General features: G+C 31.4%; 1 protein-coding gene across 3 annotated transcripts in view; it reads left to right on the plus strand.

Annotated features, from left to right (window-relative positions):
- Positions 1 to 12,369: 12,369 nt before the first annotated feature.
- LOC142222248 (glutamate receptor ionotropic, kainate 2-like) overlaps positions 12,370 to 24,330 on the plus strand; it is a 79,786-nt gene continuing 67,825 nt past the window's right edge. For 2 of the 3 annotated variants that reach the window (XM_075292263.1, XM_075292265.1), the window contains exons 1-5: positions 12,370 to 12,768; positions 17,921 to 18,084; positions 18,355 to 18,577; positions 23,043 to 23,233; positions 23,342 to 23,534. In XM_075292263.1, the coding sequence (XP_075148378.1) occupies positions 12,579 to 12,768; positions 17,921 to 18,084; positions 18,355 to 18,577; positions 23,043 to 23,233; positions 23,342 to 23,534 (961 nt within the window). In that variant the 5' untranslated portion in view covers positions 12,370 to 12,578. The remainder of the gene's footprint in view (positions 12,769 to 17,920; positions 18,085 to 18,354; positions 18,578 to 23,042; positions 23,234 to 23,341; positions 23,535 to 24,330) is intronic. The other variant, XM_075292264.1, reaches the window with a different exon arrangement.

Here is a 24,330-nt window from a genome sequence, read left to right on the forward strand (position 1 = left end):
CAAATCGATGTGTGAGAGAAACGATTTATGGATGATTAATCGAATTTTTTGCTTTTGCATCAATGGGGTAATTGGAAATAAAGCTTGAAGGTTTACATTTATAAGGTGTGAGTGAGAAATCCAATGACGGCTTTTTATGGCCTTCAATTTATTTTATACCTTTTTAGGATACATGATACTGTGAATGCATGAGTCCCCTATTCTAATAAAAGTAAAAAATTGAAAAATATTGTTACCATTTTACCATTACCCGATTAATGTCTACGAGTATGTCTATGCTAGAATGTGGATATGCCACTCTCAAAAAATCCACAAAGTGAAACGCAGTTCGGACTTAAAATTGAGGTTCCTTGTCATTGAGCTAAACATAGAATCAGACCAGGGTTGATAAAGTTGACACTTTTCTGCTTTTTTTGTTACATTTCGTCTGCCAAAAGCCCCGTGGCACGACCGCGATCCATTTGGTACTTTTTCATCACAATTACTGTACATCTGCCCTAAATTTGAATGTTTCTCAGAGATCAACTCAACTCTAACATGTATATAAAGCAGTAAGTTCGGCCGGACCGAATCTTAAATACCCGCCCCCATGAATCAAATATTATAGTTTGCTGTGAAAATTTCAGGGGGATTTGGTGACAAGCAGATCAGTTCAACCAGTACACTTCCCGAAGATAAATTCAAAGATTTTACCTATGAAGACCAGATCAGATTCTGGATTTGTAAAAACCGTATTTGTTTGAGTTTTAGAGGAATCATAAACATCGTGTGCAAGTGTGCAAGAAAACGATGAAATAACGCCTTGATTTAAAACCTAACATCTGCACACAAAACAAGTATATACGGCCGTAAGTTCGGCCAAGCCGAAGCTTATGTACCCTCCACCATGGATTGCGTAGAAACTTCTTCTAAACGTACCAAGAGGCCCCAAAACCAAATCTCGGGATCGGTTTATAAGGGGATATATATGATTATGGACTGATATGGACCACTTTTGGCACTGTTGTTAAATATCGTATCCTACCACCACGTACCAAATTTCAACCAGATCGGATGAATTTTGCTTCTCCAAAAGGCACCGGAGGCCAAATCTGGGGATCGGTTTATATGGGTGTTATATATAATTATGGACTGATATGAACCAATTCCTGCATGGTTGTTGGATACCATATACTAACATAGCGTACCAAATTTCAACCGAATAGGATGAATTTTACTCTTCCAAGGGGGCTCCGGAGGGCAAATCTGGTGGTCGGTTTATATGGGGGCTATATATAATTATGTGATGTGAACCAATTTTTGCATAGTTGTTAGAGACCATATACTAACACCATGTACCAAATTTCCGTTGGGGGTCCGTTTATATGGGGGCTATACGTAAAAGTGGACCGATATGGCCCATTTGCAATACCATCCGACCTACATCAATAACAACTACTTGTGCCAAGTTTCAAGTCGATAGCTTGTTTCGTTCGGAAGTTAGCGTGATTTCAACAGACGGACTGACGGACGGACATGCTCAGATCGACTCAGAATTTCACCACGACCCAGAATATATATACTTTATGGGGTCTTAGAGCAATATTTCGATGTGTTACAAACGGAATGACAAAGTTAATATACCCCCCATCCTATGGTGGAGGGTATAAAAATAACTGCAAATAAATATTAACAACTTTATTTGTATGTAAAATCTGCTGATGCTCAACAAATTTGTCTATTGAATATGAGATATTTGTTGTTGAAATGTGTTTGTAGATGCTTGACAGAGGAAATAATAGAAATATTCTGAATTTTCAACAAATTGTTTTGTTGCGAAATTAGTTGACTGCTACCGATATGAAAATAAAAACAAAAATACAAGACTGGTTACGCGCACATCGTTGAAAACATGTACGAAAGCTAAAAGAAGTATGCGAAGAATACCGTTAGAACAAAATGAGTATGAGCACATGCACGTGTATGATAGCAAGCAAAGAGCTCATTCATCAGAGAATACAGAAAAGCATTTATAAATGCCTGTAAAAAATTTATATTTTTTAAATTTGGTAGTTAAATGTGTTTGTTGTATGAGATAATGAATAAAACCGTATTAATATCGGGATTAGAGTTATTACAATTCTAATTAACTAGAATATATATCACTGGGCAAAAAGTTGTCAAAATGCTTGCTAGACCCTGGACTACTCAAATTTAAAATCGTCATACATTTACAAAACTGAGTATAGGATTTTCGACACAAAAATGTTACATGTTCCCCGTCCAAAAATAGCATTTTGTCATATTCATTCTCTGTGTGTACTTAACAAAATATCTCCAAAATTGTTCCGGCAATTTTGCAATTTTGGTGCAATAATTCTGTCAATTTCAATTTAATTTTTTGTCAATACACCAATAAATTTGTTACAGATCATTGATAGACTGCAACAAACCACATTCAAATTTTTTCGTTCAAATTCAAAAATATTTCTTGAGGATTAAAAGTAACGTTCAACAACAAATATTTTGAACTGTTGGATGCTCAACAAATTACTTACAAATTATGTTATTGAGAACACAAATTATACGTTGCCTTCTGATGGTAACGATTGCTAACAACTTTTTTGTAATAATGGTTATTAAAAGTACAAATTAGTTTGTTGCAGGAAAATTAACAAATTTTGTTATTGGTTTTCCAACAAAAGTTATTGGTTCTCAAACTTATTTTTATCTGTGTGTAGATTTTTACCCCCATTATTTAAATGATTACCAAAAGTAAAATCTGGAAACTATAATTCAGTTTATGGTCCTAAAATACTTCTAGATTAAAAATTTCATGCAAATTTGATCAAAACTATGGTTTCTAAAAGCCCAAGAAGTAAAATCGGGAGATCGGTCTATTTGGGAGATAAACCAAAACATGGACCAATACACGCCATTTTCGGCTCTCAATTTAAGGTCCTAAAATACCTGTAGATTTCTCATTTCAGGCAAATTGGATAAAAACTACGGATTCTAGAAGCCTAAAATTTATTGCACACCTATTTGTAACATACTCCTAAAAACCTCCAGATTTTCGATTTCAGGCAAAGTGGACAACAATTACGGTTTCTAGAAGCCCAAAAAGTAATATCGGGAGATCGGTCTATCTGATGGCTATATCAAAACAAGGACCTATACTCACCATTTCGGCATACCTTTTTATGGTCCTAAAAAACCTCTAGATTTCAATTTTGAGGCATGTTGGATAAAAACTACGGCTTCTATAAGCCTAAGAATAAAATCTGGAGATCGGCCCCCATGACTATATAAAAACAAGGTCCGATACTCATAATTTTCAGCACACCTCTTTAAGGTTTTAAAATACCTCTAGATTTCTAAAAATAACAAGTACATACGGCCGCAAGTTCGGCCAGGCCGAATCTTATGTACCCACCACCATGGATTGCGTAGAAACTTCTACGAAAGACTGTGATTTAGTCCATACATGGTATATATTAGACAAAAAAGTTATGTATAGTTAAGTCTACAAATAATAACGAATCGATATGGACTTTTTGTACGTAGAGAGCCAGAATTGAAATATGGGGGTCGCTTATATGGGGGCTATATACAATTATGAACTTGATATGGACCAATTTTTGTGTGAATGGGGATCGATTTATATGAGGGCCATATATAACTATAGACCGATATGGACCTAGTTAGGCATGGTTGTTAACGACCATATACTAGCACAATGTACCAAATTTCAACTCACTCGGATGAAATTTGCTCCTCCAAGAGGTTCCAAAACCAAATCTCGGGATCGGTTTATATGGGGCTATGTACGATTATGGACTGATATGGACCACTTTTGGCATGGTTGTTAAATATCATATACTACCACCACGTACCAAATTTCAAGCAGATCGGATGAATTTTGCTTCTCCAAAAGGCACCGGAGGTCAAATCTGGGGATCGGTTTATATGGGAGCTATATATAATTATGGACTGATAGGAACCAATTCCTGCATGGTGTTTGGATACCATATACTAACATCACGTACCAAATTTCAACCGAATGGAAGAATTTTGCTCTTCCAAGGGGCTCTGGAGGTCAAATCTCGAGATCGGTTTATATGGGGCCTATATATAATTATGGACCGATATCGACCAATTTTTGCATGGGAGTTTGAAGCCATATATTAACACCACATACCAAATTTCAACTGAATCAGATGAATTTTGGTCTTCCAAGAGGTTCCGGAGGTCAAATCTGGTGATCGGTTTATATGGGGGCTATATATAATTATGAACCGATGTGGACCAATTTTTGCATGGTTGTTATAGACCATATACTAACATCACGTACAAAATTTCAGCCAGATCGGATGAAATTTGCTTCTCTTAGCGGCCTCGCAAGCCAAATCGGGGGATCGGTTTATATGGGGGCTATATATAATTATGGACCGATGTCGACCAATTTTTGCATGGTTGTTAGAGACCATATACTAACACCATGTACCAAATTTCAGCCGGATCGGATGAAATTTGCTTCTCTTAGCGGCTCCGCAAGCCAAATCGGGGGATCGGTTTATATTGGGGCTATATATAATTATGGACCGATATGGACCAATTTTTACATGGTTGTTAGAGACCATATACTAACACCATGTACCAAATTTCAGCCGGATCGGATGAAATTTGCTTCTCTTAGAGGCCTCGCAAGCCAAATTTGGGGGTCCGTTTATATGGGGGCTATACGTAAAAGTGGACCGATATGGCCCATTTGCAATACCATCCGACCTACATCAATAACAACTACTTGTGCCAAGTTTCAAGTCGATAGCTTGTTTCGTTCGGAAGTTAGCGTGATTTCAACAGACGGCCGGACGGACGGACATGCTCAGATCGACTCAGAATTTCACCACGACCCAGAATATATATACTTTATGGGGTCTTAGAGCAATATTTCGATGTGTTACAAACGGAATGACAAAGTTAATATACCCCCCATCCTATGGTGGAGGGTATAAAAATAACTGCAAATAAATATTAACAACGTTATTTGTATGTAAAATCTGCTGATGCTCAACAAATTTGTCTATTGAATATGAGATATTTGTTGTTGAAATGTGTTTATAGATGCTTGACAGAGAAAATAATAGAAATATTCTGAATTTTCAACAAATTGTTTTGTTGCGAAATTAGTTGACTGCTACCGATATGAACAAAAAAAACAAAAATACAAGACTGGTTATGCGCACATCGTTGAAAACATGTACGAAAGCTAAAAGAAGTATGCGAAGAATACCGTTAGAACAAAATGAGTATGAGCACATGCACGTGTATGATAGCAAGCAAAGAGCTCATTCATCAGAGAATACAGAAAAGCATTTATAAATGCCTGTAAAAAATTTATATCTTTTAAATTTGGTAGTTAAATGTATCTGTTGTTGTATGAGATAATTAATAAAACCGTATTAATATCGGGATTAGAGTTATTACAATTCTAATTAACTAGAATATATATCACTGGGCAAAAAGTTGTCAAAATGCTTGCTAGACCCTGGACTACTCAAATTTAAATTCGTCATACATTTACAAAACTGAGTATAGGATTTTCGACACAAAAATGTTACATGTTCCCCGTCCAAAAATAGCTTTTTGTCATATTCATTCTCTGTGTGTACTTAACAAAATATCTCCAAAATTGTTCCGGCAATTTTGCAATTTTGGTGCAATAATTCTGTCAATTTCAATTTAATTTTTTGTCAATACACCAATAAATTTGTTACAGGTCATTGATAGACTGCAACAAACCACATACAAATATTTTCGTTCAAATTCAAAAATATTTGTTGAGCATTAAAAGTAACGTTCAACAACAAATATTTTGAACTGTTGGATGCTCAACAAATTACTTACAAATTATGTTATTGAGAACACAAATTATATGTTGCCTTCTGATGGTAACGATTGCTAACAACTTTTTTGTAATAATGGTTATTAAAAGTACAAATTAGTTTGTTGCAGGAAAATTAACAAATTTTGTTATTGGTTTTCCAACAAAAGTTATTGGTTCTCAAACTTATTTTTTATCTGTGTGTAGATTTTTACCCCCATTATTTAAATGACTACCAAAAGTAAAATCTGGAAACTATAATTCAGTTTCACATGGACCGATATTCACCATTTTCGGCACACCTCTTTATGGTCCTAAAATACTTCTAGATTAAAAATTTCATGCAAATTTGATCAAAACTATGGTTTCTAAAAGACCAAGAAGTAAAATCGGGAGATTGGTCTATTTGGGAGATAAACCAAAACATGGACCAATACATGCCATTTTCGGCTCTCAATTTAAGGTCCTAAAATACCTGTAGATTTCTCATTTCAGGCAAATTGGATAAAAACTACGGATTCTAGAAGCCTAAAAAATAAAATCATTTATTGCACACCTATTTGTAACATACTCCTAAAAACCTCCAGATTTTCGATTTCAGGCAAAGTGGACAACAATTACGGTTTCTAGAAGCCCAAAAAGTAATATCGGGAGATCGGTCTATCTGATGGCTATATCAAAACAAGGACCTATACTCACCATTTCGGCATACCTTTTTATGGTCCTAAAAAACCTCTAGATTTCAATTTTGAGGCATGTTGGATAAAAACTACGGTTTCTATAAGCCTAAGAATAAAATCTGGAGATCGGCCCCCATGGCTATATAAAAACAAGGTCCGATACTCATAATTTTCAGCACACCTCTTTAAGGTTTTAAAATACCTCTAGATTTCTAAAAATAAAAACTACAGATTTTAGACGCCCAAGAAGTAAAAACTGGAGATCGGTCTATATGGGGGCTATACCAAAACATGGACCGACACTCACCATTTTTAGCACACCTCTTTTTGGTCCTAAAATACCTCCAGATTTCCAATTTCAAGCGAATTGGATAGAAACTATCGATTCTAGAAGCCCTAGAAATATAATCGGGAGACCGGTCTATATGGGGGCTATACCAAAACATGGACCGACACTCACCATTTTTGGCACACCTCTTTGTGGTCGTAAAATACCTCCAGATTTCCAATTTCAGGCAAATTGGATAGAAACTAAGGTTTTAATAAGCTCAAGACCCCAAATCGGCAGGTCGGTTTATATGGGAACTATATCAAAACTTGGAAGGATATAGCCCATCTTCGAACTTGACCTGCCTGCAGACAAAAGATATAATATAATATAAGTTTGTCATTCCGTTTGTAACACATCGATATATCGATTTCCGACTATATAAAGTATATATATTCTTGATCAGGGCGAAATTCTAAGACGATATAACGATGTCCGTCTGTCTGTCTGTTGTAATCACGCTACAGTCTTCAATAATGAAGCAATCGTGCTGAAATTTTGCACAAACTCGTCTTTTGTCTGCAGGCAGATCAAGTTCGAAGATGGGCTATATCGGTCCAGGTTTTGATATAGTCCCCATATAAACCGACCTCCCGATCTGTGGTCTTGGGCTTATAGCAATCGTAGTTTTTATCCAATTTGCCTGAAATTTAAAATCTAAAGGTATTTTATGACCATAAAGAAGTGCGCCAGTGTGAGTATAGGTCCATATTTTGGCATAGCCCCCATATAGACCGATCTCCCGATTTTATTTCTTGGGCTTATAGAAACCGCACTTTCTATTCAATTTGCATGAAATTTGAAATCTAGAGGTATTGTAGGACCACAAATACATGTGCCAAAAATTGTGAGTATCGGTCCATATTTTGGTATAGCCCCCATATAGACCGATCTCCCGATTTTACTTCTTGGGCTTATAGAAACCGCAGTTTTTATTCAATTTACCTGACTTTGGAAATCTAGAGATATTGTAGGACCACAAATACGTGTGCCGAAAATTGTGAGTATCGGTCCATGTTTTGGTATGGTTCCCATATAAAACGACCTCCCGATTTGGGGTCTTGGGCTTATAGAAACCGTAGTTTTTATCCAATTTGTCTGAAATTGGAAATCTAGAGGTATTTTATGACCATAAACAGGTGTGCCGAAAATGGTGAGTATCGGTCTATATTTTGGTATAGCCCCCATATAGACCGATTTCCCATTTTTACTTCTTGGGCTTCTAGAATCCGAAGTTTTTGTCCTATTTGCCTGAAATTGGAAATCTAGAGGTATTTTTGGGTCATAAAGAGGTGTGCCGAAAACAGTGAGTATCGGTCCATATTTTAGTATACCGCCCATAAGAACGATCTCCCGATTTAACTCCTTGGGTTACTAGAAACCGTAGTTTTTATCTGATTTGCCTGAAATTGTAAATATTCTTGTATTTAAGGCTCACAAAAACGTGTATTAAGTTTTTATCGGTCCATTTGGTAATGTCTCCATATAGACCGACTTCACTTTTTGAGGGTATAGAAGGCGCACTGATCATGAAAATTGCTTGAAACTCAATGTAAAATTTCCAGATTTTACTTCTACAGATTTAAGATTTCAAATCAAGACGTTATTTTATAATTTTCTTGCACACTTACAAGAGATGTTAATGATTCCTCTAAAACTCAAACAAAAATGGTTCTTATAAATCCAGAATCTGATATAGTCCTCATAGGTGAAATCTTTAAATTTATCTTCGGGAGGTGTCCTCAAGTCCTCAAGCCCTCCTGAAATTTCAAAGGAAACCCTAATATTTGGTTCATGGTGGTGGGTATTTAAGATTCGGCCCGGCCGAACTTACTGCTGTATATACTTGTTACAGGTTATCAACATTTTTGAGAGGAATATTGCGTACACTACATTCGTCAGCAAATGTGAAACGTAAAATGTGATTTTTTTGCCTTTAGCAATAATGATTAGTGCCGGCCACAGTTGATAGAATTCTGCTAAAATGGGAAATTTTTTACAGTTTTGTAGATTGGTAGTATTCTTGATTTATGGAGAAAGAGGTACTTCTCCATAAATTTTCTATTGGAATAAACTTTTCCCAACATTTTCTCACAATTTTGTAGAGAAATAAAATTTTGTCACAATTTTCTATAGAAATCAAATTTTAACAAAATTTTCTATAAAAATAAACTTTTAACAAAATTTTCTATGGAAATACAATTTTTACCAAATTTTCGCAAAAATAAAATTTTCTATAGAAATAAAATTTTGGAAAAATTTTCTATGAAAAAAAAACTTGTCAAAATTTTCTAAATAAATAAAATTTTGTCAAAATTTTGACCGAATTTTCTATACAAATAAAAATAAGACAACATGTTCTCTACAAATAAAATTTAACAAAATGTTCTATAGAAAAAAAAAATGTTGACAAAATTTTCTATAGAAATAAAATTTTTACAAAATTTTCTATAGAAATAAAATTTTTACAAAATTTTCTATAGAAATGAAATTTTGACAACATTTTCTAAAAAAATAAAATTTTTTGTGTAGTGTTTAATTTAAATTTTTAAAAATTTTTAAATTTTTTAAAATTTTGGTAGATTATTTTTGGCTCGAGAGGCAAATGTTACTCGATTTCATATATATATATATATATATATATATATATATATATATATATATATATATATATATATATATATATATATATATATATATATATATATATATATATATATATATATATATATATATATATATATATATATATATATATATATATATATATATATATATATATATATATATATATATATATATATATATAAACCCCATATAAAACACCCCCAGATTTATCTTCTGGAGTCTCTGAGAGGAGCAATCATTCTATCCGCCTGAAATTTAAAAATTTTTAAAAATTTAAATTAAACACTACACAAAAAATTTTATTTTTTTACAAAATGTTGCCAAAATTTCATTTCTATAGAAAATTTTGTAAAAATTTTATTTCTATAGAAAATTTTGTCGGTCTATATGGGGGCTATACCAAAATATGGACCGATTCTCACCATTTGGCACACGTATTTGTGGTCCTACAATACCTCTAGATTTGCAATTTCAGGTAAATTGAATAAAAACTGCGGTTTCTATAAGCCCAAGAAATCAAATCCGGAGATCGGTCTATATGGGGGCTACACCAAAACATGGACCGATACTCACCATTTTTGGCACACCACTTTATGGTCATAAAATACCTCTAAATTTCCAATTTCAGGCAAATTGGATAAAAACTACGATTTCTATAAGCCCAAGACCCCAAATCGGGAGGTCGATTTATATGGAGACTATATCAAAACCTGGACCGATATAGCCCATCTTCGAACTTGATCTGCCTGCAGACAAAAGACGAGTTTGTGCAAAATTTCAGCACGATTGCTTCAGTATTGAATACTGTAGCGTGATTACAACAGACAGCCAGACAGACAGACGGACATCGTTATATCGTCTCAGAATTTCTTCCTGATCAAGAATATATATACTTTATATAGTCGGAAATCGATATTTCGATGTGTTACAAACGGAATGACAAACTTATTATACCCCCGTCACCATTCTACGGTGGTGGGTATAACCATAATCGATAGAAAAATATAAATGTTGTGTGGCGACAAATAATGTATAATTTCAGTAAGAACACAATCTAATTTGGGAAAAAAGTGCTTCCAAACATATCATATGTTCACATAAAACAAACATTGTAATCAAAATCAAAATATAGACATCATTTCTGCAAAATATGTTTGACATATGTTAGAGAAGCGACTTGGTATTTTTAAGTGTATCAACTTTGCTTTTCCAGAAGTGTACATGGGGACTATATAATTGGAGACCAGAAATCAAATAGGAGAATCGGTTTGTATGAGGGCGATTTTGTCAAGTAAGGCGCTACGTCAAGTTTGTTATACCCTGCTCCACACTGTGGAACAGGGTATTATAAGTTAGTGCATATGTTTGCAACACCCAGAAGGAGACGAGATAGACACATGGTGTCTTTGGCAAAAATGCTCAGGGTGGTCTCTTGAGTCGATATAGCCATGTCCGTCTGTCCGTCTGTCCGTGAACACATTTTTGTAATCAAAGTCTAGGTCGCAGTTTTAGTCCAATCGACTTCAAATTCGGCACAAGTATGTGTTTTTGCTCAGAATAGATCCCTATTTATTTTGGAAGAAATCGGTTCAGATTTAGATATAGCTCCCATATATATATTTCGCCCGATATGGACTTATATGGCCGCAGAAGCCAGAGTTTTACCCTAATTTGCTTAAAATTTTGCACAAGAAGAACAATTAGTACTATAGTCAAGTGTGCAAAATTTTATTGAAATCGGTTCAGATTTAGATATAGCTCCCATATATATCTTTCGCCCGATATGGACTAATACGGTCCCAGAAGCCAGAGTTTTACCCCAATTTGGTTGAAATTTTGCACAGGGAGTAGAATTAGCATTGTAGCTATGCGTGCCGAATTTGGTTGAAATCGGTTCAGATTTAGATATAGCTCCCATATATAGCTTTCGCCCGATTTACACTCATGTGACCACAGAGGCCAATTTTTAACTCCGATTTAGTTAAAATTTTGCACGGGGAGTAGAATTAGTATTGTTGCTATGCGTGTCAAATTTGGTTGAAATCGGTTCAGATTTAGATATAGCTCCCATATATAGCTATCGCCCGATTTACACTCATATGACCACAGAGGCTAATTTTTAACTCCGATTTAGTTGAAATTTTGCACAGGGAGTATAATTAGCATTGTTGCTATGCGTGCCAAATTTTGTTTAAATCGGTTCAGATTTAGATATAGCTCCCATACATATGTTTTTCTGATATCGACAAAAATGGTCAAAATACCAACATTTTCCTTGTAAAATTGCCACTGCTTAGTCGAAAAGTTGTAAAAATGACTCTAATTTTCCTATACTTCTAATACATATATATCGAGCGATAAATCATAAATAAACTTTTCCGAAGTTTCCTTAAAATTGCTTCAGATTTAAACGTTTCCCATATTTTTTTACTAACATTGTGTTCCACCCTAGTGCATTAGCCTACTTAAATTTTGAGTCTATAGATTTTGTAGAAGTCTATCAAATTCTTCCAGATCGAGTGATATTTAAATGTATGTATTTGGGATAAACCTTTATATATAGCCTCCAACACATTTGACGGATGTGATATGGTATCGAAAATTTAGATCTACAAAGTGGTGCAGGGTATAATATAGTCGGCACCGCTCGACTTTAGACTTTCTTACTTGTTTTTTTTTTTTAAATTTGACATATGGTGGCTTGTTTTTTATTGAAAACCTTATCGTACGACATCTAGTGACTGAATATCCCAATGATCTTTATTTGCAAATGCAACAGTGTCTAAATTTACGCTAAATTCTCAAATAAAAAAAATAAAGCGCACACTGTTGCATGCAGTTTGTCATCGTAGTCTCGTACACACACAGCATTCACCAATTTCAGTTTATCCGAATACGTTCGAAAATAATGTCCAACGATTTGCTAATCTCACGCAGTCCCAAGTGAAAAACATAAAACACATGCAACAAGAGCAAGAAAAAATAGAAAATTCTTTAAAAATAAATTTTATACAAAGTGCAAGTACAATGGATTGCATTATAAAGTCATAGAAAATGGTGAAATAAGTGAAAATAAATGAAAAGATACCAACAAAAAATATCTACAACATTCATAGTGAAACAAACGAATTTGCAACATCAAAAAAATCTCATAAAACCAATCAAGAAAAAAATGAAATCTAATCTACCTCTATCCCCTATTTGTCTGTCGTTGCTGGTGTTGGCCATCTTTCCGCAACAGATGACAGCTCAGCGAACGAATATTGGTAGGTTTTTCACTATGGATTAAAGACAAAGTAGAGAAAATAGTAAAGAATTTGGAAAGACTTACACCATACATATATTACGTAAAAAATATATTGGTGTATTTGTGTGTGTGTGTGTCATGTCTGTTGAAGTAACAAAAAAAATCAATGTATTTAAATTTCTCCCTTTCGCTTTTCAAACAAAAATTATGTTTACCATGATACAAGATCTACGTGTTTGTGTGAATGAACACTAAAGTGGGTCGACAATAAGTTGTTGTATATTTATTTGGGTGCAAAAATATACGCGTGTGAATTATTTTTTTTTAACACACTATTTTTAAGTGCTAACATGTAATGTTAATTAATTATTATAAAATATTTGGGAAAAATATGTTATAACATTTTATATTTGTATGTTCCTAATTACTTAAAATTTTCAGAAAATGTAAAACATGAACATGCGGTTAAATACAATAGGGTACCTAATTTTTGTCGGGGAGTGGGAACTCTCCCTTGCCCGACTTTTTGAAAATTGAAATGAAGCACGTTTGCCACGAGTGGCAAAAAAATCTACCACAACATGAAGAAAATTTTACAAAAAAATCTATCAACTTAAAAGAAAATTATTTTGAAGTTTTTGATCAAAATTTTACCATTTCTATAAAAAAATTTTATCAAAATTTTATTTCTATAGAAAATTTGGTTTTATCAAAATTTTATTTCTATAGAAAATTTTGTCAAAATTTTATTTCCCTAGAAAATGTTGTCAACATTTTATTTCTCTAGAAAATTTTGTCAACATATTGTCAAAATACATTTCTAAAGAAAATTTTGGCAAAAATTTATTTCTATAGAAAACTTTGTCAAATTTTTATTTTTATAGAAAATGTTGTAAAATTTTCATTTCTAAAGAACATTTTGTTAAAATTTTATTTCCATAGAAAATGTTGTCAAAATCTTATATCTCTGAAAAATTTTGTCAAAATTTTATTTCTCTAGACAATGTTGTCAAAATTTTATTTCTATAGAAAATTTTGGCAAAATTTAATTTCGATAGAAAATTTTCTTAAAATTTTATTTCTATAAAAAATCTTGTCCAAATTTTATTTCTGTAGAAAATTTTGTCAAAAATTTATTTCTATAGAAAGCTTTGCCAAAATGTTATTTCTATAGAAAATTTTGTAAAAATTTCAATTCTAAAGGAAATTTTGTCAAATTTTATTTCTATAGAAAATTTTGTCAAAATTTTATTTCTATAAAAAATTTTGTCAAAATTTTATTTCTATAGAAAATTTTGTCAAAATTTTATTTCGTTATTGTTGTTTTTGATCTCAGCTTAAAGCCATGCATTGACTAAACTACAAGTGTAGCTTAACCAACAGAGGGAAAATATGCTTGTCAAATTTATTTGGGCAAAGCCCTATAGACTGCAAGACGGTTGGATGTACAGCTGTTTCGGAATTACCACATTCCTCATCAGCATCCTCTACTTGCAGCAAAACTATCAACCAATTATCAGAATAAATTCGGGTAATTCACTCAACCCAAAGTGAAATACACTTGAACCTTCCGAAAAATTTTATTCCTATAGAAAAGTTTTTCACAATTTTATTTTTATAGAAAATTTTGTAAAAATTTCAATTCTAAAGGAAATTTTGTCATAATTTTATTTCTGTAGAAAGTTTTGTCAAAATTTTATTTCCATAAAATTTTGTCAAAATTTTATTTCTATTGAAAATTTTGTTAAAATTTTATTTCTGTAGAAAATTTTGTCAAAATTTTATTTCTATAGAAAAGGTTGTTAAAATTTCATTTCTATAGAAGGTTAGGTTAGGTTAGGTTAGGTTATGTGGCAGCCCGATGTATCAGACTCACTTAGACTATTCAGTCCATTGTGATACCACAGTGGTGAACTTCTCTCTTATCACTGAGTGCTGCCCGATTCCATGTTAAGCTCAATGACAAGGGACCTCCTTTTTATAGCCGAGTCCGAACGGCGTTCCACACATTCCACTGAAACCACTTAGAGAAGCTTTGAAACCCTCAGAAATGTCACCAGCATTACTGAGGTGGGATAATCTACCGCTGAAAAACTTTTTGGTGTTCGGTCATTGCAGGAATCGAACCCACGACCTTGTGTATGCAAGGCGGGCATGCTAACCATTGCACCACGGTGGCTATAGAAAATTATGTCACCATTTTATTTCTATAGAAAATTTTGTCAAAATTTTATTTCTATAGAAAAGTTTGTCAAAATTTTATTTCTATAGAAAAGTTTGTAAAAATTTTATTTCTATCGAAATTTTGTCAAAATTTCAATTCTAAACGAAATTTTTTCAAAATTTTATTTCTATAGAAAATTTTGGCAAAATTTAATTTCGATTGAAAATTTTCTTAAAATTTAATTTATATAGACAATCTTCTTAAAATTTTATTTCTATAGAAAATTTTGGCAACATTTTATTTCTGTACAAAATTTAGTCAAAATTGTATTTCTATAGCAAATTGTGTCAAAAATTTATTTCAATAGAAAATGTTGTCAAAATTTTATTTCTATAGAAAATTTTCTCAAAATTTTATTTCTATAGAAAATGTTGTCAAAATTTTATTTCTATAGAAAATTTTTGGCAAAATTTTATTTCTCTAGAAAATTTTATTAAAATTTTATTTCTATAGAAAATTTTGTCAAAATTTTATTTCTATAGAAAATTTTGTCAAAATTTTATTTCTATAGAAAATTTTGTCTAAATTTTATTTCTATAGAAAATTTTGTCAAAGTTTTATTTCTGTAGAAAATTTTGTCAAAATTTTATTTCTATGAAAAAAATTTTTGTCAAAATTTTATTTATATAAAAAATTTTGTCAAAATTTTATTTCTATAGAAAATTTTGTCACAATTTTATATTTATAGAAAATTTTGTCAAAATTTTATTTCTATAGAAAAGTTTTTCAAAATTTTATTTCTATAGAAAATTTTGTCAAAATCTTATTTCTATAAAAATTTTGTCAAAATTTTATTTCTATAGAAAATTTTGTCAAAATTTTATTTCTATAGAACATTTTGTCAAAATTTTATTTCTATAGCACATTTTGTCAAAATTTTATTTCTATCGAAAAGTTTGTCAACATTTGATTTCTATAGAAAATGTTGTCAAAATTTCAATTCTGAAGAAAATTTTGTTAAAATTTAATTTCGATAGAAAATTTTTTCAAAATTTTATTTCTCTAGAAAATTTTCTTAAAATTTTATTTCTATAGAAAATTTTGTCAAAATTGTATTTCTATAGAAAATTTTGTCAAAATTTTATTTCTATAGAAAATTTTCTCAAAGTTTTATTTCTATAGAAAATTTTGTCAAAATTTTATTTATATAGAAAATTTTGTCAAAATTTTATTTATATAGAAAATTTTGTCAAAATTTTATTTCTATAGAAAAGTTTGTCAAAATTTTATTTCTATAGAAAATTTTGTCCAAATTTCAATTCTATAGGAAATTTTGTCAAAATTTTAATTCTATTGAGAAAGTTGTTAAAATTTTATTTCTGTAGAAAATTTTCTCAAAATTTTATTTTTATAGAAAATTTTGTCAAATTTTTATTTATATAGAAAATTTTGTCAAAACTTTATTTCTATAGTAAATTTTGTCAAAATTTTAATTCTATAGAAAATTTCGTCAAAATTTTATTTCTATAGAAAATTTTGTCAAAATTTTATTTCTCTAGAATATTTTGTCAAAAATATGTGGTCAAAATTTTATTTCTATAGAAAATTGTGTCAAAATTTTATTTCTATATAAAAGTTTGTCAAAATTTTATTTCTCTAGAATATTTTGTCAAAAATATGTGGTCAAAATTTTATTTATATAGAAAATTTTGTCAAAATTTTATTTCTATAGAAAAGTTTGTCAAAATTTAATTTCTATAGAACATTTTGTCCAAATTTCAATTCTATAGGAAATTTTGTCAAAATTTTAATTCTATTGAGAATGTTGTTAAAATTTTATTTATGTAGAAAATTTTGTCAAAATTTTATTTTTATAGAAAATTTTGTCAAAATTTTATTTATATAGAAAATTTTGTCAAAACTTTATTTCTATAGTAAATTTTGTCAAAATTTTAATTCTATAGAAAATTTCGTCAAAATTTTATTTCTATAGAAAATTTTGTCAAAATTTTATTTCTCTAGAGTATTTTGTCAAAATTTTATTTCTCTAGAAAATGTGGTCAAAATTTTATTTCTATAGAAAATTGTGTCAAAATTTCAATTCTAAAGGAAATTTTGGGAAAATTTTATTTCTATAGAAAATGTTGTCACAATTTTGTTTCTATAGAAAATGTTGTCACAATTTTGTTTCTATAGAAAATGTTGTAATTTTTTTTCAGCGAAAGTTAAAGGTGCGGTAGTTAAAGTTGCCGTCTAGGCAAATGTCCTCTACATTATTTTTCGAGTTTTGATCTCGGAGGGGGAACCTGATAGGGTACCTGATGTTTGGTCGGGAAGAGTCGCCCAGTTTTTTGGAAATTGGGCTCATGATTTGCTTCAAATTTACAGGGAATGTTGGGAGTGACGTCTACACAAAGATAGGCTACATCATTTTTTCGATACTTGGTCCTCTGAAACTCTTCTAAACTCCTCTAAAACTGAAATATTGTCAAGTTTACTTGAAATTTACAAAGGCCGTAAGAAACTTGAAGAAAAGTTCCCTGATTGTCTGGTATCAGGGAAGGTTAAGGGTGCTACCGACTTCTCTATTCCAATTTACTTGAAATTTACAGAGACCGTGGAAGCAAGTGATTAAATTAATACAGAGTGCATGATTTTTCAATATGTGGTTGGGGAAGGGGAATAGTGGAAAATCTAAACTTCGTCGGTTTACTTGAAGGTTTTAGGTAGTTTGTGAAATGAATATAGCGTACGTGATTCTCCGCTATCTGGTCGGTGATGAGTGAAGGAGAGGAGAGGGTTCCCATTTGCCCGATTTTTTGAAAATTTAAAAACTTTCATACTCAAAAAAGATCTAAGGTACAGCTTATAATCCACGTGCCATGACAGTTTCACTTATGGGTGAATTATTTAGTCTCCATTTCCCATCTAAGCTCATCTTTAGCGCAGAATTAGAGAAATGTCTTCAATAAATAACATTACCTTTCAACTTTTTCATATTATTTAGCATTGATTTATGAAGCCGACAATCCAGATATGATGAGAATCTTTCAATTGGCCATAAACAAAGCAAATGAAAATAATGAAGACTTACGTCTACACGGAGTGACCATTGAGATTGATGCAGGCGATGCCTTTGGCACATCGAAAAAACTTTGCAAAAGTTTACGGGTAAGTGAGCAAAGATCTTTTACGTTTAAAAATTATTTGTACGTATCATCATCATCAACAGTTCCGACGGAAATTCCGATGTGCCAACCAAAGCATAAAATTGTAGCCAAAAAGAAAATAGTACGAGTGAAAAAGATAACAAACTAAAACAAAATTTTGACCAAGACAAAAGTTTTTTTTGGCCATAATAAATGTTGGCTTTGGCTTTTGTTTCGAAGTTTTCTCCAATGAATTTTTTAAGTCATACTTTTCTTTTTATTTCGTTACCAGCAAAATCTTGTAGCTGTTTTTGGACCCTCAACAAATATGGCTGCAAAACATGCAATGGGTATTTGTGACGCCAAAGAGTTGCCATTTATGGATACACGTTGGGATTTTAGTGCACAGTTATCGACAATTAATCTACACCCACAGCCATTACAATTGGCCAAAGCTCTAAAGGATTTGGTAACAACTTTGGGATGGGAGTCATTTACCATTGTCTATGAATCAGGTATGTTGCATTTTTTCCTTACATATGCGTCCTAGCGCAAAAAGGGCGTTAATTCGTGACCATTAAAATGAATTAAAATTTCAATGAAAATCCTCGAAAAATGCAAATTTTCATATGTCCTAAATATGGGTCTTATAGCGAAAAGGACGTTCATTTATGACCACCCCCAAAAAATTTAAATGTCGATGAAAATCCTCGAAGCATTCAAATTATTATATGGGCAATTTATTTTAGCCATATCTCCAGATATGGGTTTTAAAGCGAAAAGAATGTTCATTCCTGACCACCGCCGAAAAATGCAAATTTTATTAATGAGAAACTTTTTGGCAATAAATCTTTCGAAACATCTAAATTTTTACGTGAAAAACTTATTTTCGCATATATATCCTAAAATATGTGGCCAAGAGCTAAAAGAACGTTAATTCGTGACCACCCCCAAAAAAAAACAAATGTCCTAGAAAAAATCACCATTTTATATGAAAAACTTATTTCCGCCATATTTTCTTAACTATGCGTCTTAGAGCGAAAAGGATGTTAACCCTTTTAACCCAAAAACTCAAATGTTTTTATGGAAAAACTATTTTGGCCATATTTTCTTAAATATACGACTTACAACGAAAAGTGACATTAATTCGTGACTTCCCCAAAATAATCAACATTTCGATGGAAATCCTCAAAAAATCCAATTTGTATATGAAAAGTTTACTTCAGCCATATCTCCTTAAATATGACATTCAATCGTGACCACTTAACCTAACCTGACCACTCTCAATAAATCAAAACTGCAAAGGTGTGCAGAGTATAATATAGTCGGCCCCGGCCGACTTTAGACTTTCCTTATTTGTTTTTACTAAATTTCGCCTAAATCGGAGTTAAACTTTGGCTTCTGTGGTCATATGAGTTGCAAACATATGCACTAACTTATAATACCCTGTTCCACAGTGTGGAGCAGGGTATAAAAACAAAATTTCAATGGAAATCCTAAAAAACATCAAAATTCTTATATGAAACACTTATTTTGGCCATATCTCCTTAAATATGCGTCCTAGAGCGAAAGGGACGTTAATTCGTGACCACGCCCAAAAATCAAAATTTCGATGAAAATCCTTGAAAAATTCAAATTTGTATACGCCAAATTTATTTTGGCCATATTTCCTAAATATGGATCTTAAAGCAAAAAGGACGTTAATTCGTGACTAACCCCAAAAAATAAAAATTTCGATGGTAATCCTCGAAACATCTAAATGTTTACATGAAAAACTTATTTTCGCCATATATCATAAAATATGTGCCTAAGAGCGAAAATGACGTTAATTCGTGTTCACCCCCTAAAATCAAAATTTCGATGAAAGTCCTAGAAAAAATCTAAACTTTATATGAAAAACTTATTTCCGCCATATTTTCCTAACTATGCCATATATCTTGGCGAAATCTAACCACCGTTGCTACAGTTTATAGAATTCTACTATAAATGGTAGAATTAAGATTTTGCAAAAAATTTCTAACAAATTTTCTACAAAAAAAAAAAATTCTGCAGAAATAAAATTTTGACAAAATTTTCTACAGAAATAAAATTTGGACAAAGTTTTCTATAGAAATAAAGTTTGGACAAAATTTTCTATAGAAATAAAATTTTGATACATTTTTCTGAAAAAAAATGTTGACAAATTTTTCTATGGAAATAAAATTTTGACAAATTTTTCTATAGAAACAAAATTTTGACAAATTTTTCTATAGAAACAAAATTTTGGCAAATTTTTCTATAGAAATAAAATTTTTGACAAAAGTTTCTATAGAAATAATATATTTACAAAATTTTCTATAGAAATAAAATTTTCACAAAATTTTCTGTAGAAATAAAATTTTGACAAAATTTTCTTTAGAAATAAAATGTTGACAAAATTTTCTGTAGAAATAAAATTTTGACAAAATTTTCTATAGAAATAAAATGTTGACAAATTTTTCTGTATATAGTTTTGCAGCAAGTATAGGATGCTTATGAGGAATGTGGTAATTCCGAAACGTGCGTCCATCCCACCATCTTGCAGTCGATAGGCCTTTGCCCAAATAAATTTGACAAACATCCTTTTCCTCTGTTGGTTAAGCTACACTTGTAGTTTAGTCAATGCATGGTTTTAAGCTGAAATCAAAAAACAACAACAATGCTTAAAGAACAAAAACCAACAATAAAAAAAAAAACAAAACGAACAAAATTTTGACAAAATTTTCTATAGAAATAAAATTTTGACAAAATTTTCTATAGAAATAAAATTTTCACAATGTTTTCTTTACAAATAAAATGTTGACAAAATTTTCTATAGAAAAAAAAATTTTAAAAAAAAAATCTGTATAAATAAAATTTTGACTAAATTTTCTATAAAAAAACAAAAATTTTCTATATAGAAATAATATTTGGACACAATTTTTATAGAAATAATATTTTAAGAAAATTTTCTCTAGAAATAATATTTTAACAAAATTTTCTATAGAAATAATGTTTTGACACAATTTTCTAGAGAAATAAAATTTTCTATAGAAATAAAATTTTGTGAAAATTTTCTATATAAATAAAATTTTGACAAAATTTTCTATAGAAATAAAATTTTGACAAAATTTTAGGAAGCCACCGTGGTGCATTGGTTAGCATGCTCGCCTTGCATACACAAGGTCGTGGGTTCGATTCCTGCTACGACCGAACACCAAAAAGTTTTTCAGCGGTAGATTATCCCACCTCAGTAATGCTGGTGACATTTCTGAGGGTTTCAAAGCTTCTCTAAGTGGTTTCACTGGAATGTGGAACGCCGTTCGGACTCGGCTCGGAGGTCACTTGTCATTGAGCTTAACATGGAATCGGGCAGCACTCAGTGATAAGAGAGAAGTTCACCACTGTGGTATCACAATGGACTGAATAGTCTAAGTGAGCCTGATACATAGGGCTGCCACATAACCTAACCTTCTATAGAAATTACATTTTTACAAAATTTTCTATAGAAATAATATTTGGCAAAAATTTCTATAGAAATAATATTTTGACACACTTTTTTATAGAAATAACATTTTGAGAAAATTTTCTATAGAAATAATATTTTGACAAAACTTTCTATAGAAATAATGTTTTGACGCAATTTCTAGAGAAATAAAATTTTGACAAAATTTGCTATAGAAATTTTCTATAGACACAAAAATTTTAAAAAATTTTCTATAGAAATAAAATTTTGACAAAATTTGCTATAGAAATAAAATTTTGATAAAATTTGCTATTGAAATAAAATTTTGACAAAATTTTCTATAGAAATAAAATTTTGACAAAATTTTTTATAGAAATAAAATTTTGACAAAAATTTCTGCAGAAATAAAATTTTGACAAAATTTTCTATAGAAATAAAATTTTCACAAAATTTTCTATAGAAATAAAATGTTGACATATATCTTCCATATTTTTATACCCTCATCCTAACATTCGAATGAAACAAGATAGTGACTTAAAATTTGGCTCATGTAGTTTCTATTGATGTAGGTCGGATGGTATTTCAAATGGTCCATATCGCACAATTTTTAGGTATATCCTCCTTATATGCCGATACATGGATTTCAATTCCGAACCATCTTGCAAGAGAGAATTTCCTCCGACACGGTTGAAATTTGGTACGCGATGTTACCTCTAATAACCATGCAATAATTTGAGCCATATTGGTTCACAATTATATATATAGCGATCCCTGATTTGATTTTCGGAACTTCTTGGAGGAATAAATTTCATTTGATCCGCTTGCATTGTGGCCATATAATTACGATTGGAAAAATTGGTTCATTTAAATCGATCGATAATTAAAGAGGCTTATACCTCTGACTCTTTATCTAACATAATCTCCTTATGGACTTACAATTTAGAAAACAATGGTGAGAAATAGTACTATGTTATACTTAGCCATCGAAAATCCAAGTAAATCGATTGTGGTCGAAATTCTTTCGTAGGACTTATAATGCAATTCATGGTGAAGGGTACAAAAGATTTGCCTGGACGAACATTCGGTCGTATTTACCTGTTGAACATTTTTTGTTTACATCGGTTCAGATTTACATACTACATGTATGGGAACGTAAACCTTTATATATAGCACCAAACGCACCCAACAAATTTGAAGGATTTGAAAAAGTAGATCTACAAAGTTGAGCACGGTTTAGTAAAGTCAGTCCCACTCGCTTTAAACTTTCCTTACCTATTTTCTAAAATTAACTGACGATGATGATAAAATCCGAATCTGTTCTGCCTTCTGAGCATTTTGGGGTACATTCCTATAACAATGAAGAAAGTCTAGCCTTTATAGGTTTATAAATAAACCAGCACAGATCCATATTCTCCTCATCGTTAGCCCATGCATCAAGTTCCATTCACCAATATGACTTTCATTCAATGGCAAAATCTAAATAAAATTTTCTAACAATTCATTTGTAAAATTTCCAGCGGAATATCTAATGTTTGTTAAAGACCTTTTGCAATTATATGGCACTGCAGGACCCACCATAGTTGTACGTCGCTATGAACTCGACATCAATGGCCAATATCGAAATGTTTTGCGTCGCATCAAAAATTCGGGTGAAACTTCATTAGTGGTCGTCGGTTCACTAGCCACATTGCCTGAGTTTTTCAAACAGGTAAATGGAATTTTAGATTTGCGGCTTACAAAGAGAAGTTTAAGAGGGTGTGGGGGGGGGGGGGGGCATTGATTTTTTTCTTTGATTTTATTGACTGTTTGCTTTCAGGCTCAGCAAGTTGGCTTAATGACTGGAGCATATCGTTACATTATTGGCAATTTGGATTTTCAAACAATTGATTTGGAACCCTATCAGCATGGAGATACTAACATCACAGGATTACGTTTGGTTTCACCGGAATCGGAAAATGTCGTGACCATAGCCAAAGAGTTGTATGAATCGGAAGAACCTTTTCAAAATGGTAAGCGTTTTTTAAGGGAGATTTTCTAAAAAAGTATGTGTGCTGAGTGCTGACTCGTCACTGAGTGCTGATCGATTCTATATTAAGCTCAATGACAAGGGACCTGCTTTGTATAGTCCGAACTGCATTCCACATTGCAGTGAAACCACTTAGAGAAGCTTTGAAACCCTAAGAAATGTCACTAGCTGAAAAATGTTTTGGTGTTTGGTCGAAACTGGGTTTCAACCCACGACCCTGTGTACCCTGTGTACGCAAAGAGGGCATGCTAACCATTGCACCACGGTGACTTCCATTCCATAGGAAATTTTGTCAAAAATTCATTTCTATAGGAAATTTTGTCAAAATTTCATTCATTTAGGAAATTTTGTCAAATTTTCATTTCTATATGAATTTTTTTTTAATTTCATTTCTATATGAAATTTTCTCAAAATTTCATTTTTTTAGGAAATTTCGTCAAATTTTCATTTCTTTAAGAATTTTTTTTTTAAATTTCAATTTTGTAGGAAATTTTGTCAATATTTCATTTCTATAGGAAATTTTGTCAAAATTTCATTTCCATAAGAAAGTTGGTCAAAAATTCATTTCTATAAGAAATATTGTCAAAATTTCATTACCATATGAAATTTTGTAAAAAAAATAATTTCTATAGGAAATTCTGTCAAAATTTCATTCTTTTAGGAAATTTTGTCAAATTTTCATTTCTATATTTTTTATACCCTTCACCACTACTTTGGTACAGGGTATAATAAGTTTGTGCATTTGTATGTAACGCCAAGAAGGAGTAATCATAGACCGA

This window comes from Haematobia irritans, chromosome 1 (assembly GCF_050003625.1).
Source record: "Haematobia irritans isolate KBUSLIRL chromosome 1, ASM5000362v1, whole genome shotgun sequence".
Lineage (NCBI taxonomy): Eukaryota > Metazoa > Arthropoda > Insecta > Diptera > Muscidae > Haematobia > Haematobia irritans.